We start from the raw sequence: 15,103 nt of genomic DNA on the forward strand, positions 1-15,103 counted from the left end.
TTATTTGTTGACTTTCAATTTCTTGTCTTGTTTCGTTTCTTTGTTCTGTGGGTTCGGATTAACCTCGTGTGTTCCCGATTAGATAAGATTTCGGGCCTTTCCCACACGTGCCAAAGACAATCCCGCCAAGGTTCGAAATACGCCTCGGAGTTAAAGCTCGTTTCGGCTATTCGTCTGAGGCCGGTCTTCATCGGCCACGGACAGGACAATACAAACAAACACTTGCTCCATTATATATAGATTGCTGGCATTAACTGTAACTTTTAAGAAACTAACTGTTAGCGCCGTTACCGAAATAGAGTAGATCTAGACGTCCAACTTAGTTACATGTAAATTTACATCTAACTTGATGGTGGAGAGAGTGACGTATGTTAGAATTGAAAATGACTTTCCAAAACGACCAAAAAAAAAGCTTAGGCTGGCCTTGCCTTGGGTTTGGCATGGTTTCTGTTAAATTTAGCCATAGGTCTAGAACCACATTAGAAACTACATCACATGTTAAAAGTCGAGATACAAAACCTAGTAACGGTGGAACTATCACAACATCAAGTCAGGAGACGACGATGGTTCGTGAGCGAGCAGTATTCAATGACAAAGGACGGACTATAACCGAAACAGGCCCGGACTGGAGGTTCGGGGGCTCACGTGGCAGGTATCGGCCCCCGACATGCGGTGTACATGCCTATTTACAAAGGGCCCCAATGCGCTGCATGCGCAGGCCTTTAAGAGCCAGGTGTACGTAATTGTGTGTGGTGCTGGCCTGGAAATGTCAAAACGAAGGTTACTGACCTTGAAATGAGATAGAAAATAATGTATAATCAGTTATGAGACTAGTTAGCGACACAATACCGAAAATTCGGTTTGATTCCGACAACTTTGAAAATTTGACCTTTGTGACCTTCAAAGGTCAAAGGTTGAAGTTTCTGAAATTTGTTGGAAAACTTGTATTTCATCATGTATGTGATAATATAAGATCATGTACGACATTTCACCCTATCATGAAGCGAACAATGTAATAAAACCATCAAAAATCGACTTTTCTAAATTTCGTGACCTTGTGACCTTGACCTTGGGGCGAAAATGAAAAATCGAGCTCCGTGGGGCTAGACACGTGACATTGGCCTAACCAAATACCGAAACCCCTGCCAGATTCCACCAACTCCCTCGGAGAAGATGTAGCTTGAACTCGATTACCCCCTAAAAAGATCTTTTTCGGGCGTGGCTCCGCCCACAATGGGCGCAATACGCCCACTCTAGGCAGGACACAACAAGATCATGACATCAACCTCCCACCCAAGTTTCATCAAGATCGGATGATATCATCGGGTAGTTATGCTGCGGACAGACAGACACACAGACACACACTCATGACGAATATAGTGGTCACTTGATAACTCGGGAACCAACAGCACTAACCTGATATGAAATGTGCTGAACAAACGTAGGTATAATCCGACTTGGGCTCCCACAGGTTTCCTCTTGTACCTTTCGTGCCGCGATTCACAGCTTTTAGCCATAGAATTCTTCTCTCTGGCTCAGTTGCTTGACTTGGTATGAAATAAAACGAAAGTTCCGACTGTTTGGCTTTATTGTTCGCGCAATTGAAGATACAGCAACTTTTGACCATGGCTGCAATTACAGAAATATCGAAAGAAGAAAATATGCATGTAACCTGCGAACGTAACAAGTGCAACTCAGGTATACAATACATGCACGCAAGACGCGTCTTTCCCCTTTGTTTTCCCCTTCGAGTTCGTTGCTAAGCGTACATTGCATAATTTGCATTATGGGGCGACAAAGTTCCCGGATGTCTGACCCCGCCCATTGTTCCCATTTTTATAATCGCCTAGTTTTGGAAATTGTTGAGTTTAGCTATCTCGGATGTCACCTACCTGTGAGTACACATGGAGAGTCTAATATAATGACAGGAAAACTCATTGCCGGTAAAAAAATTTTTTTAAAATCTTGCACTGCCACGCTATGTGCCGTCATGGCACCTACAACAAAAAAAACCTTGGGATTGGTGGGAGGCCAAGAGAGGGTTCTGCGCTCGTGTGTAAAAAATATATACGTGGAAATTCTAAATATAACCGCACGCCGCATATTCACAAATATACGCAATATGAAGGGGAACTGTTTCCGATTGCTACATAAGTTCTACGACTCATGAATATCTGAACGAAAGAGCAAGTGATGCCATTGTTGACAAAGCTACAGGTTCCATCTCAATCATGTCAAAATTAATGAGGAAAAGAGAATACATATATATTACAATCAAAATGGTTACCCCTGCCACTCCCAACATGTAGCCAATGGGGTCAGCAGATGCTCAGTGCACATGAGAGCACCTACAATCCCAAAGCTTCCAGGCCCCTTGAGTGGGTCCTGGACCGCACACTTTGATAGTTTCACACTCGCAGCATCTACGTGAGTATGCACCCTGTTCCCTTCATTTCTGGAAACACCGAGCGAGAAACACCCTTTCAAAAATTCCTGGATCCTCCCTGGAGTAGATGATACACATCTACACTTGCTCCATTATATAAACTAGCAACGGTACCTGCCCTACGGGCGGGGCTTCAATTGTGAGGCCCAAACGAAAAGGCAAAATATCAGAAATTGAAGGCTTTTTTTATTTTAAACGATTTATATAAACATCCGTTAAATCATATCACACGCAAATCATCAAAATCTAAACAGTATTTGCAGAATTTAAATAAAAGCCACATCACTGTTCATATCGGTAAATATTATTCCATCGTGTTTGGAAAAACTGGGAAATTGGGAAAAAATTGGAAAAACAATATAGCCTATTTTACTCCAGGGGGTCCCAGGATTACCCACCCAAAATTTCGTTGCGATGGGTGCAGCCGTTTTTGCGGTACCTGGGAACAGACAGACAGACAGACATTTGGTGAATTATAGTAAGAAGATTTGTATGGCATCGCTAGCGGGTGAATGGCAGTAAAAAATATATATGTACCTGTATTTATTTTTTTTCCTGGCATTATTCCATTATAAATAAGATTTGTGGGGCATCGCTAGCGGGTGAATGGCAGTAAAAAAATATATATATACCTGTATTTATTTTTTTTCCTGGCATTATTCCATTATATATAAGATTTGTCGGGCATCGCTAGCGGGTGAGTGGCAGTAAAAAAAAAAAAAAACCTGTATTTTTTTTTTTTCATGGGATTATTCCATTATATATAAGATTTGTCGGGCATCGCTAGCGGGTGAATGGCAGTAAAAAATATATATACCTGTATTTTTTTTTTTCTTGCCATTATTCCATTATATATAAGATTTGTTGGGCATCGCTAGCGGGTGAATGGCAGTAAAAAAAATATATACCTGTATTTTCTTTTTTTTCTTGGCATTATTCCATTATAAATAAGATTTGCTGGGCATCGCTAGTGGGTGAATGGCAGTAAAAAATATATATATACCTGTATTTTTTTTTTTCCTGGCATTATTCCATTATATTGTTGCGGATATGGGATTTGCATCCATCCATATCCGCTTGTAAATATTCCCCTATTTCCTCAATACTTCCCAACTATCCCCAATCCCCCATTCCCTAGTCCCATTTTCTGTAAACAACACTCTGTAGACCCGACCTCCCCCTATTTCCCCCATTAAATGTCGTGCCCAGGTTCACCGCATCTCATGTAAGACAACTATAGGACATCTTGCTAGTTATTCTTAGTCTATGTCAGTTAAGGACTCGTTTCCATTAATTCTGACCCTTCGTTGCACCAGAATGTGATTGTATGGCACCGTTAGGAAGTTTAGGACCTCCCAATACCTCCCCGCAGCTCTTCCTCACGGTTCAGCAACAACAACAACAACAACAACAGCAACGGCGGCGGCATGCACAGGGAGTGCGCGTCCTCACTCCGGCTTGGTTGGTAGGGGGTGTTGGGAGGGCATGAGGCCTTCCCAACGAGCCGTCATCGAACATGTGCTCGACGGGGTTACCAAATAGGGGCTCCCTGTCAGCTCCTCGTCAAGGGCGGAGCCCGGTAACCCCCGCACCCAATGGAAGCGGCGGACCGGCCCCAGGGGGGCGTAGCCAACCAGCCGAGGGCGTGTCACTCCCCGCTGAGCATGCGCAGGAAGAGGGAGGTGACGTCAGATGCGCGCTGAGCTTGGAGCAAGCAAGACGTACCCTCCGAGCGCTGTGAGGCCTCCCCGCATCTCTGGACTGGACCGTGCTTTATCCTGTCCCCGAGCCAAGGTGCACCTTGTGCTATCGACTACCTGTCCCTTCCTGCCATCAATCCCTGTGTAAGTCAGCCTTGTTCCGTTTGTCTGTGGTCTGTCTGGGTTAAGATAAGACTGTAATTAAGTGCCCATCTCTTCTGTGTCTTTACCTCACTACCTTGTAATCTACCCCCTTTTCTCCACCACTGTAATTATACCCTCCTCCGGAGGTCTTGAGAACTGTACCCCTTGCGTCGTTTCATCTATCCCAGTCGTTGTGTCCTTTCCATCATTGATTTAGCATAGCGCGATTTGGTCAACGTCTGGGTGGAATCGGGGTCTAGTCGGGGAATAACTGTTCGGTCGCGGTCATACCAACCGCTCGGTCAAAATAACATCAAAACCGCGTCCGTAACAATTGGTGTCGAGGAGTGAGATTCGAGGCCCGAACCAAATTTTTTTTAAAACATCTAGAAAAAAATTTGGTCAAAATTATAAAGTCACCGAAATTTGATTTTGTTTTACAAAAAAAACCCGAATTTTGAAAGTCGCGCTATGGCAGATAAAGACGGCTGGGTTCCGGTAGAGGAGAGTGAGGCAGGGTCGATCCAGGACCAAATTGAGGGACATGAGGAGAGCGAAGCAGTGAGGGCGGCAGGTTCGCAAAATGGCGTCCTCGCGCACGAGGTTACGGGCGCGCAAAATGGCGCCTCGCAGATGGCTACGGCGGCCGCGCCCGCTGCACAAGTGGGAGGGATTGACATGCAGGCCCTCATTGCGCAGCTACAGGCAGCTGTACAGATGAGTATGGGGAGCCAAATTGAGTGACTGGGTGAGCGATTGGAGGGCCAAATGGGGGTAATGAGGGACGAAGCGAGGGGTACCGGTGAGGGATTAGACAAGAAATTTGAGGGATTAGACAAGAAATTTGAGGGATTAGACAAGAAATTTGAGGGGTTAGACAATGGGACAGAAGGGGTGAAACATGGGTTAACGGGGGTAGAAAACAGAATGGCCGCTCAAGAGAATCAAATGGAAGGGATGAAAAAGGGGTTAGAGGGGTTAGAAAACAGTATGGAAGGCAAATTGAGGGACATGAGGGACCAAGCGGAAAGGGAAGTTTAAAAAATGGGGCAGCAGATAGAGGGGGTCAGAATGGGGGTAGAAACTAAATTGGATGCTTACAGGGAGGAAATGGAGCAGATGAGGGTGGCATCTGGGCAGGAGATGCAAGTGATGGGAGAAGAGCTCAGAAGAGGTGTGAGTGAGGAGGTCGGAGGAGTGCGCGAGGAGGTGAGGCACTGTAAGGAGCGCATGGAGAAGGAGGTGAGAAAAGGGACTGTAAAATTGCAAGGTGGTATAGAGGAGTTGACGCTGGGAGTAGAACAACTGACAGTGGGACAAAAGGAGTTGGGGGACCAGGTAAAGAAGAACACAGCGGTAATCGAGGGTTTAAAATCGACACAGAAGGAGATGAAAAAGGACGTAGGGGTAATTAAAAAAGAGTGTCAGACGGTACATGAGGACCTGACGAGGAAAATGAACAAGGTGGTAGAGGTGATGGAGGTTAAAGAGCGGGAGGTGCGGGAGCACATAGAAAAAAATAAGGTGGAGTTAGAGGAAGAACTTAAGGGGGCGCACGAGGAGATGAAGGAGGTGAAGCAGAAATTAGACGAAGTGGAAGAAGGGGTGAGCGAAATTAAGAAGCGACGGAGAGAGGATAAGAAAGAGATCAAAGAGGAAGTGAAATAATTGGTCCAAAGTCTGTGTTCGGATCGTGATGATGTGCTCATTAACCGGATGAGGGATTCGCAGGTGATGGAGGAGAAGCGAAGAGAAAGAGGACCCGGTGTAGGTGGTGACCAATATGGTCGTGCGTATGATGCGCCAGGTGATTTAATAAGCTTGGGGGACTGGGGGTCAAGATGGACCCGGGTGTTCGTGAGAGGCCGTTGGTGAAGTGTGCGACAGGTCTGGTGTGCGAAAAAGGAGGTGTGCGAGAAAGTCCGACTCTGGGGTGTGTGAGGAAAAAGTGCGTACCAAGGAGTGAGGGTGCTGTCGAGAGTGAGTCGGTCGTAGTGCGTGTGCGAGGGAGCACATGGAAGCGCGTAGTGAGGAGTATTACGGAGGGTGTAAAGGGAGAATGCACGCCTGTGGTGAGTGTTACAGAGGATGTAACGGGAGAGGGTGCGCGAGAAAGGTGTGTAACGGACGGGTGCATGAGGAAAGAGTGCGCTGTCAAAAGTAAGGAAGAGTGTACACCTGTGGTGAGTGTTACAGAGGGTGTAACGGGAGAGTGTGCGCGAGAAAGGTGTGTAACGGACGGGTGCATGAGGAAAGAGTGCGCTGTCGAGAGTAAGGGTGAGTGCGCTGTCAAGAGTGGAGGTGAGAGTAGTAAGAGTGACACGGAGCGTGAGTTGGTTGTGACAGGTGAGAAAGGAAGCACACCTGGAATGGTAGAGCGTGTGTGGGAATGCACGCTGGAATTGGTAGTGAGGCACGTGGTTGGGTGTGCGAGTGAGAGCACACCTGTGATCGCCACAGAGGAGGTGACCGAGGAGGGGGCGCGAAGAGGTGTGTTGGTGAGGTGTGCGAGCGACGAATGTGTGCCAAGGTGCTCGGTGGTCAGGTGTGTGACCAAGTCTGTGAGCGGAATGAGTGTACCGAGGTGTGTAAGGAAAGGTACGAGGAGCATGGGAACAGCTGGAGGTATGAGCAAGAAAGGGGTAGCGTATGCATGTAAGCATGCAGGTGAGGCATCGACGGTAACCGGGTTAGCGGTTAGAGCGACTTTTAGCCGAATCGGGCCCTCGGTGCGTGCCGGGCTTCGCGTGCCGCGAGAACCAGCGGGGATCCGAGCCACGGCGGGTTCGAAAGGACCGCCGTACGCGATCCACGCTGGGCCTCGCTTGGAACGGCCGCGTCCGTGCTCAACTAGGCGGAGCGGGCAGCTCGATAGGAAGGGTCGTCATGGCGACCACTTTTTGTTGAGACGTGCCGGCAGGTCGAGATCGGGACATTGGATGGCTCCACGCTGAGGTGGTGCGTGGGATCTCGGCCCGGGTAAGCCCCGGTCCCTGCCCCGAATGCGGGACGTATCCAGCCGCTGGCACAAAAACAACCCGCATTCATTGCTCGGCTGTACGAAGCCGAGCTTTAGAAGGGAATTGGCGCACCGAGAGGATCTAATAAGTAGACGAGTGATGAGGTTAGTGTTTTGGCCCCGAAATTAGAAAAACAAAATTTGATGATTGGCAGTAATGATTGGCAAAGGATTGGCAGTAATGATTGGCAGATGATGGGTAGTGATTGGCAAATTTTTGATTTGTTGAAATTTGATGTGCAAAATTGGTAGTGGGAGATGCCCGATGTGGTGGGATGGCAACTCTGTCATCCCTCACAAACTGGGGGCAGATGCGCTATAGATTATGGGGTTTATGGCAGTGAAAACTAGCCTGGGAGGGTTAGGATATATCGTGTGTAGGGATCTAGCGAAGATGACATTAGGTAACGTTAAGGTTAGTTAGTGACAAGGATACCTGTAGAGGGGACGCAGGTAGATTAGAGTGGATGATAATGACGAGGGAGCGCAATAGTTTAAAGGGACGACTGGGAAGCGCAAGTTTCAGAGGGGAGTAGTTAGATGAGATGATGCTGTGTGAGAACTGGACAGGTGTGTGGAGCAGTGTATGAGTAGTGAGTGTTGTGGATCAGCGCGAATGCGCTTGGGGGAGAGAAGGGTGCAGGCGGCACCGAGTATGAGAGCACAGGTGTGCAAGTGCAGGTGTGTGGAATATATGGAGCAGAGAATGAGTGGTGTGGAGAGAGTTGGAGTAAGTGGTACGGAGTGGTGTGCATGGTGCGAAGGTGTGGATGGGGGAAGAGTGGACCCCTTTTCACGAGTACCCGGGGAGGGTAGTTTAAAGAATAGTTAGAAGGTATAGGTAAATTGTGGTTGGATATTGGCATTTGTGGTGCGGTTGCAGAATGGTATTGTGGATGGGTGCATTGGTGTGGTGAAATTGGCTGGTCGTGTGGCCTGTTAGTATGAGTGTGAATGGTTGGGCACTCCGCCACTGTTAGATGTCGGCCAGGTGAGGCCGCAGGTGGGCTCTGGGAGCCATTAGTGTCAGTGGGTGCCTGAGGATCCCGGGTGTGGATCGGGCAGCCCGTGCCAGAGAGGGCACTGAGGGGGTGAGAGTGCGAGAGGGCCTTCCCCAGTTAGTTAGGTTACGGTGAGGAGCAGGTGAGCTCGGTAGGCAACAACAGTGGTGGAGGTGTGCAGGTGGGCGGACCAGCTGGGAGCGTCACAAGACCCAGCCACCGAAATTGTGCGGGGGCATCGAGTGTTGAATCGGGGGAGTGAGACCCCAAATTGAGAAGCACCACAGTTTGGTCAATGGGAATTGGTTTTTAGAACCCATAGTGTAAGTTGGCCAATGGATTGGCAGGGAAAGACCCCGGGTAATGTAAAGTTGTTAAAGTCATTTAGGAAATAGTTAGGATTGATGAACCTGTCGCACCATATGCAGCCACTTACGTGAGGTGGTGATGATGACTCCACACCTGTGTTCCTTTGTTCTGTGTTGCAGGAAATGAGAATTGCTGTTTGGATTTGTGAGACGCATCACGACGTGGATGAGACATTGGGGTGATTCCATCTCTCCCTCCTTAGGAGGGACTGATGATGAATTGGTGATGGCAAATTTTGATGTTGAGTTGGAGATGGCAAATTTTGATGAGAGTTGGAAATGGCAAATTTGATTGGTTAGGAGGGAGAGAAGACGAATTTGGTTTATGGGAGGAACGGGGAAGACAGTAGGGACGTTTGTTGATGTGTAAAGTAGATGTTTATGGGTAGTGTTGTGTTTTGTGGATACAGTAAGGGGTAAGGGAGGGGCAATGTAGGTTACCTGGTGGGGGGGGGGGGGCATACGGTAGGAACGTACCTGTCTCACCTGGTTCCCATGTGCCCCCAGTGTGCATTACCTTGAATTGCGTGCACTTTTGCGCCCTTACCACCTTACTCACTTGTCTTATTTTGTCTCCCACCTCCGAGGATCTGGCTTTGGGGCAGAGAGAGAGGAGAGAGAGGTGCTGGCTCCGCAGTTGTGGGCCTGTACTTCCGCTGCTTGCTGCCTGGATCGATACACCATATGGACCGCAATTTTTGTGGCCGCCCACAATGGACCGCAGTTCTTTTGCGGTCAAGCACCACCCGTGGATGTACCTCTGGGTCAACGTGGCACCTATGCCATACAGGTGAACCACTTTTAGTTGGCCCCCCTGATGGCCACAATTCAGAAATGGACGCGGTTGGCGCCTTTCTTTATTTCTAAAGAAGCCAGAAGGCCAAGTGCACTCCAAGAAGGCAAGACCAGCGGCAGAACATCGGCCGGCTGCGACACCACCGGTGACCATGGACACTTGATTGTGCATGGTTATTGAACACTTTATTGGTGCACTGGATGGTGCTGACTGTGCGTATGGGGTGGTGCTTTTGGTGCTTGGACGGGGTGCTCTGCACATTATTAAAGGCCGTAGGGCCACAGGGCACTCGTGGGTTGGTGTATCGATGCTGGCATGCGTGCTCTCCCTATGCATAACATCTGCATGTGTTCCTCAAAGAACAGGTCCTGGATCGTAGTGTAAATATCAGTGTTGTATAAATAAGGCTCCCTACCGGCTGTATGTTTAGTTTGAGGATGCTTTCCGCGATTCGGTTATCCTGTCGGTGTGTTTCTGTTAGGAGAAGGGTGCAACGTCGCAGGGGGACATATTTACTCATTTGTGAACATCTGTAAAACTGTCGCACTCAGGGTTGAGTTAATAGTAGAGGGAACTACATCTGAGTGCCACACTAAAGTAGGTAAAAATTTATCGGGTCGGGACGCCCCGAGATAGAGAAGGGTGCAATGTTGCGGATATGGGATTTGCATCCATCCATATCCGCTTGTAAATATTCCCCTATTTCCTCAATACTTCCCAACTATCCCCAATCCCCCATTCCCTAGTCCCATTTTCTGTAAACAACACTCTGTAGACCCGATCTCCCCCTATTTCCCCCATTAAATGTCGTGCCCAGGTTCACCGCATCTCATGTAAGACAACTATAGGACATCTTGCTAGTTATTCTTAGTCTATGTCAGTTAAGGACTCGTTTCCATTAATTCTGACCCTTCGTTGCACCAGAATGTGATTGTATGGCACCGTTAGGAAGTTTAGGACCTCCCAATACCTCCCCGCAGCTCTTCCTCACGGTTCAGCAACAACAACAACAACAGCAACGGCGGCGGCGTGCACAGGGAGTGCGCGTCCTCACTCCGGCTTGGTTGGTAGGGGGTGTTGGGAGGGCATGAGGCCTTCCCAACGAGCCGCCATCGAACATGTGCTCGACGGGGTTACCAAATAGGGGTTCCCTGTCAGCTCCTCGTCAAGGGTGGAGCCCGGTAACCCCCGCACCCAATGGAAGCGGCGGACCGGCCCCAGGGGGGAGGAGCCAACCAGCCGAGGGCGTGTCACTCCCCGCTGAGCATGTGCAGGAAGAGGGAGGTGACGTCAGATGCGCGCTGAGCTTGGAGCAAGCAAGACGTACCCTCCGAGCGCTGTGAGGCCTCCCCGCATCTCTGGACTGGACCGTGCTTTATCCTGTCCCCGAGCCAAGGTGCACCTTGTGCTATCGACTACCTGTCCCTTCCTGCCATCAATCCCTGTGTAAGTCAGCCTTGTTCCGTTTGTCTGTGGTCTGTCTGGGATAAGATAAGACTGTAATTAAGTGCCCATCTCTTCTGTGTCTTTACCTCACTACCTTGTAATCTACCCCCTTTTCTCCACCACTGTAATTATACCCTCCTCCGGAGGTCTTGAGAACTGTACCCCTTGCGTCGTTTCATCTATCCCAGTCGTTGTGTCCTTTCCATCATTGATTTAGCATAGCGCGATTTGGTCAACGTCTGGGTGGAATCGGGGTCTAGTCGGGGAATAACTGTTCGGTCGCGGTCATACCAACCGCTCGGTCAAAATAACATCAAAACCGCGTCCGTAACAATATATAAGATTTGTCGGGCATCGCTAGCGGGTGAATGGCAGTAAAAAAAAATATATATACCTGTATTTCTTTTTTTTCTTGGCATTATTCCACTATATATAAGATTTTTTGGGCATCGCTAGCGGGTGAATGGCAGTAAAAAAAATATATATACCTGTATTTATTTTTTTTCTTGGCATTATTCCACTATATATAAGATTTTTTGGGCATCGCTAGTGGGTGGAATGGCATTAAAAATAAATATATACCTGTATTTATTTATTTTTTCCTGGCATTATTCCAATATTCCATTATATATAAGATTTGTCAGGCATCACTGGTGGGTGAATGGCAGTAAAAAAAAATAATATATACCTGTATTTATTTATTTTTCCCGGCATTATTCCACAGATTGGTAGCTTTCCTCCCGCGGACCAGCGGTTAAGAATCTGTGCTTTACGCCACCCTATCTAACACGGTACATTAGTTCTTCGTGCCTGGTGTTTGTATCCTTATGACGTCCTTAAAAACAGTAGGTTTCCTGTTTGGAATAATTTTCAGTTTTGTTTGATTGTCAGCCAGGCAGACAGAGCAAAACAAACATTACTTCACTCCTGTTTGCGCATGCGTGATCGGGACGAATTCAGAGCCAAAGTACTGCTAAACTGCACGTTTGTTTTCCGATAAATGCTCCAATTCATGTTCCAAATACCGTACAACATTCAATTGAAATCAAGTTGTTCCTCGAACATAAACTGGTGCTTGTAGACAGACAGACAGACAGACAAAGTGAACCAATTGCTTAACCCCAGCTTTCGCTCTGCGTGTGCGAGTAATACCTTTCGCCCTCTCGATGGCACTGTCTTCATGCCATTTTCATACAACTTGGAGGGTACATGCATAAATGGAATCACCATGTTCCTTACCGTGCTGTTCTACAATGAAACCGAGCTGGGCAATGTGTACGTTTGTGTCGTTCTGACGAAGCGTTACAAAAATTCTCTCTACACCTCAAAATGTACAATGCCATTTAGTGGTATAAAAATTTGATCATCCAAAGTAATGGATTCTACTTTCCATCCTCCGAAATACTGTGTCCCATTGAGTGGTGCCAACGTCACGTGTAATCGGTGACAAAGACGAAAATGGTGTTACTTGGGAGTTCGGTCTCCAAGCACACCACATCATCTGTCAAGGCATCAATGGTGCACCTTTCCCATCTGTAGGTCCCTTTTGGTTCGAGTTCATGCAACTCCATTTGTGGCTTCTTATATTGAAATTTCAAAATGGCATTGTCAACTTTGAGTGTGTTGTGTTCTTCTGTCGCCTACCTGAGGCCGATGATGTTGAGCGAGAATCGGGGACACTGGTACTGGTAGAAGCTCCATCTTTCAGTTTTTGTTTCTTGACATTTCTCTTGGGGAATTTGGTACTTGAGAAAAGCTTGTCAGCATTCCTCTGAAAGACCACCGGCCCTCCTTCCTTGCCTTCACGAAAATGGCAGCTACATACACGTGAACAGCTGCTTGGTTGTCTGTCTGCACGCCTAGGTAGGAAGGGAGATAAAGAAACACGATGTATATGATATATACATTTATTTTGAATGTACAGCAGCCAGAGGGATTACCTTGGCCGAGTGCACGGAATCAGGGAGTGAGTTCGCAAATTATGCGCCGTCAACATTTCGCACTGATTTAAAATTCGTTTTGATAGAATAAAAGCGACAAACCTACCTTATTTGTTCGATCCATCGTTGCTTAGCACTCGGTTCCTTCGGAAAACGATAAAAGCTGCAGGTATGACTCTCCGATTGGTGATTACAATCTGGCGCGAAACACTGTACCATCTTCACAAAACAATGGCGGCCATATTCTACGGTAGTGTAGAACCAGGCCCGTGCGTTGTCATGCCAACGTGACGTCACACACTTCGGAGCTCTTTCGGTGTCGGGCTTTGGGAGTGTTTCCCTTACCAATCAGCTTGCCAAGCCAGCCGTTCCTTATCAAACATTTCGTTGGAGTGCTTAAGGCTAAGCTACTTGGCGAGCGCTATAGCCTCGACATGCTGATTGCTAAAGAAACAGCGCAGGCTTCTGCTGAACATTTGAAGACTGAACAACGCGTCTTCTGTCATGAAATAAAGGTTCCTTTTGAGGAAAGAATTGGATACGTTTTGTTGGGGAACGATCGACACAGCGGTCTACTATACACCGCCTAAAGACAATCACGCACTTGATCGACGGTGCGGTTTTCCGAACGGTTCGGTCCGTGCACGTCAAATGAAATAAATACCACAGTCTTGTTTATATTACCTCACAAGTGCAGGTAGGTTCAATGTTTTCACCCCCTGTCTGTTTGCTTGTGAACAAGATATCTCAAAAAGTTGTGGACGGATTCGGATGAAACTTGGTGGACAGGCTGTGTGTGTGACGAGGACTAATCGATTAGATTTTGGTGAAGATCTGAAAATGGATTCGGATACGATAATTATTTAGTTTTTAAGGTGATTCTTCACCGAGGGAGATAGGGCCAAAAACGATACGTGGCAGGATATCTCAAAATGTTGAGGACGGATTCGGATGAAACTTGGTGGACAGGCTGTGTGTGTGACGAGGACAAATCGATTAGATTTTGGTGAAGATCTGAATATGGATTCGGATACGAGAATTATTTCATTTTTTAAAAAGTGAATCTTCACCATTGAGAGATTGGGTGAAAAGCGATTTTATAACATGATATTTTAAAAAGTTATGGATAAGTTATGACTAAACATGGGGGGATGAGTTGGTTAGATGTCAAGAACAAGCAAATTCGATTTTGGTTCAGGTCTGAATCCAGATCTGACCTATCAGGGGACGTAAACTGTTCAGCCAGGTGGAGGTTTGCTCTCTAACGATGCCGTTCCAGTTCTCATCTGGATCTAGTACTGAGTACAGATCAGGACACACCAAAACAAAGGGAACAGCAGGAGAAAGGTGAAACAGAGAAACCGCCGACCTGTCAGCAATGGCGAAGTGATAGACCATAGACTCAGCTTCATTGTGAGAGATTCTAATGATCTTGATGGTCTTTGTTTCCATGGTTCAAGCTGAGCAAGGTGCAAAGCAGGAGCACCAGCCCAGAGGGGAGAGCAGTACTCCATTAAGCTGTGGATGAAGACCATGTTCGTGATGGAGTTTGCCTGGCTTGAGACCAAATACATTGAAGGAATTAACCACACCTAATTTACATCAAGAGTGTACCACATCCTGGTGGTGCATGCTAACTTCCAGATGTTAGGAAGATGGAAGAGTGGGTGGTGGCTGCAATGTAATCGTTGGAGAAGGTTCTGGCATGTCTGATTCTTAATTTTTTATAAATGTGTAGATTTTCCTTACGTCTGTTCACATCTATGGTAAACAGGTGTACTTGTATAAAGTAAATCTCTGCTCTCAGCAGTAAGTGCTCACGCACACTCACTGTTATGATTGGATCACAATGAACGCTTTGGGTCCTTTTGACCTATAGTACGGGCATTTTATGAAAATTATTTGATCAACTTGGACAAATTGCAAGAAAAAGTACCTCTGCTGTTTTATACTCCTGAATGTGTCCTCCATCACCGATAAAAAGTGGTAAATGATCCTAAAAAGGGAAACCTGTGAAAATCACTGGAATATGACCCCACTCGAAAAATGCCATTTTCCACATTTCTGCCTACGTAAAAAATGTTAAAAACTTTGTGGATGTGCCGTCATCACCATCAAACACTTGTACCATCAAACACATCATGTAAACAAGAAAAAGAGCAATCAGATTGCAAACCCTCGCCAGGATGTATTTTCAGTGGTTTTTAAGGCTTTTGTGTTAAAACAAATATGGCGGCCGAACC

The 15,103-nt window shown here is 47.0% G+C and overlaps 1 protein-coding gene across 4 annotated transcripts in view; it reads right to left on the minus strand.

Annotated features, from left to right (window-relative positions):
- The window catches only part of FOXN3 (forkhead box N3), a 183,109-nt gene extending 169,950 nt beyond the window's left edge, over positions 1–13,159 (minus strand). Inside the window, exons 1-3 of one of the 4 annotated variants that reach the window (XM_078784937.1) lie at positions 12,967–13,153; positions 12,565–12,779; positions 1,417–1,629 (exon numbers count right to left, since the gene is read on the minus strand). In XM_078784937.1, the coding sequence (XP_078641063.1) occupies positions 1,417–1,629; positions 12,565–12,779; positions 12,967–13,079 (541 nt within the window). In that variant the 5' untranslated portion in view covers positions 13,080–13,153. Of the gene's footprint in view, positions 1–1,416; positions 1,630–2,844; positions 2,886–12,564; positions 12,780–12,966 lie in introns of those variants that run through there. The other 3 variants (XM_078784936.1, XM_078784939.1, XM_078784938.1) reach the window with 3 other exon arrangements.
- Positions 13,160–15,103: the final 1,944 nt, after the last annotated feature.

Source organism: Myxine glutinosa, chromosome 9 (assembly GCF_964187855.1).
Source record: "Myxine glutinosa chromosome 9, kmMyxGlut1.1, whole genome shotgun sequence".
NCBI classification, from domain to species: Eukaryota; Metazoa; Chordata; class Myxini; order Myxiniformes; family Myxinidae; genus Myxine; species Myxine glutinosa.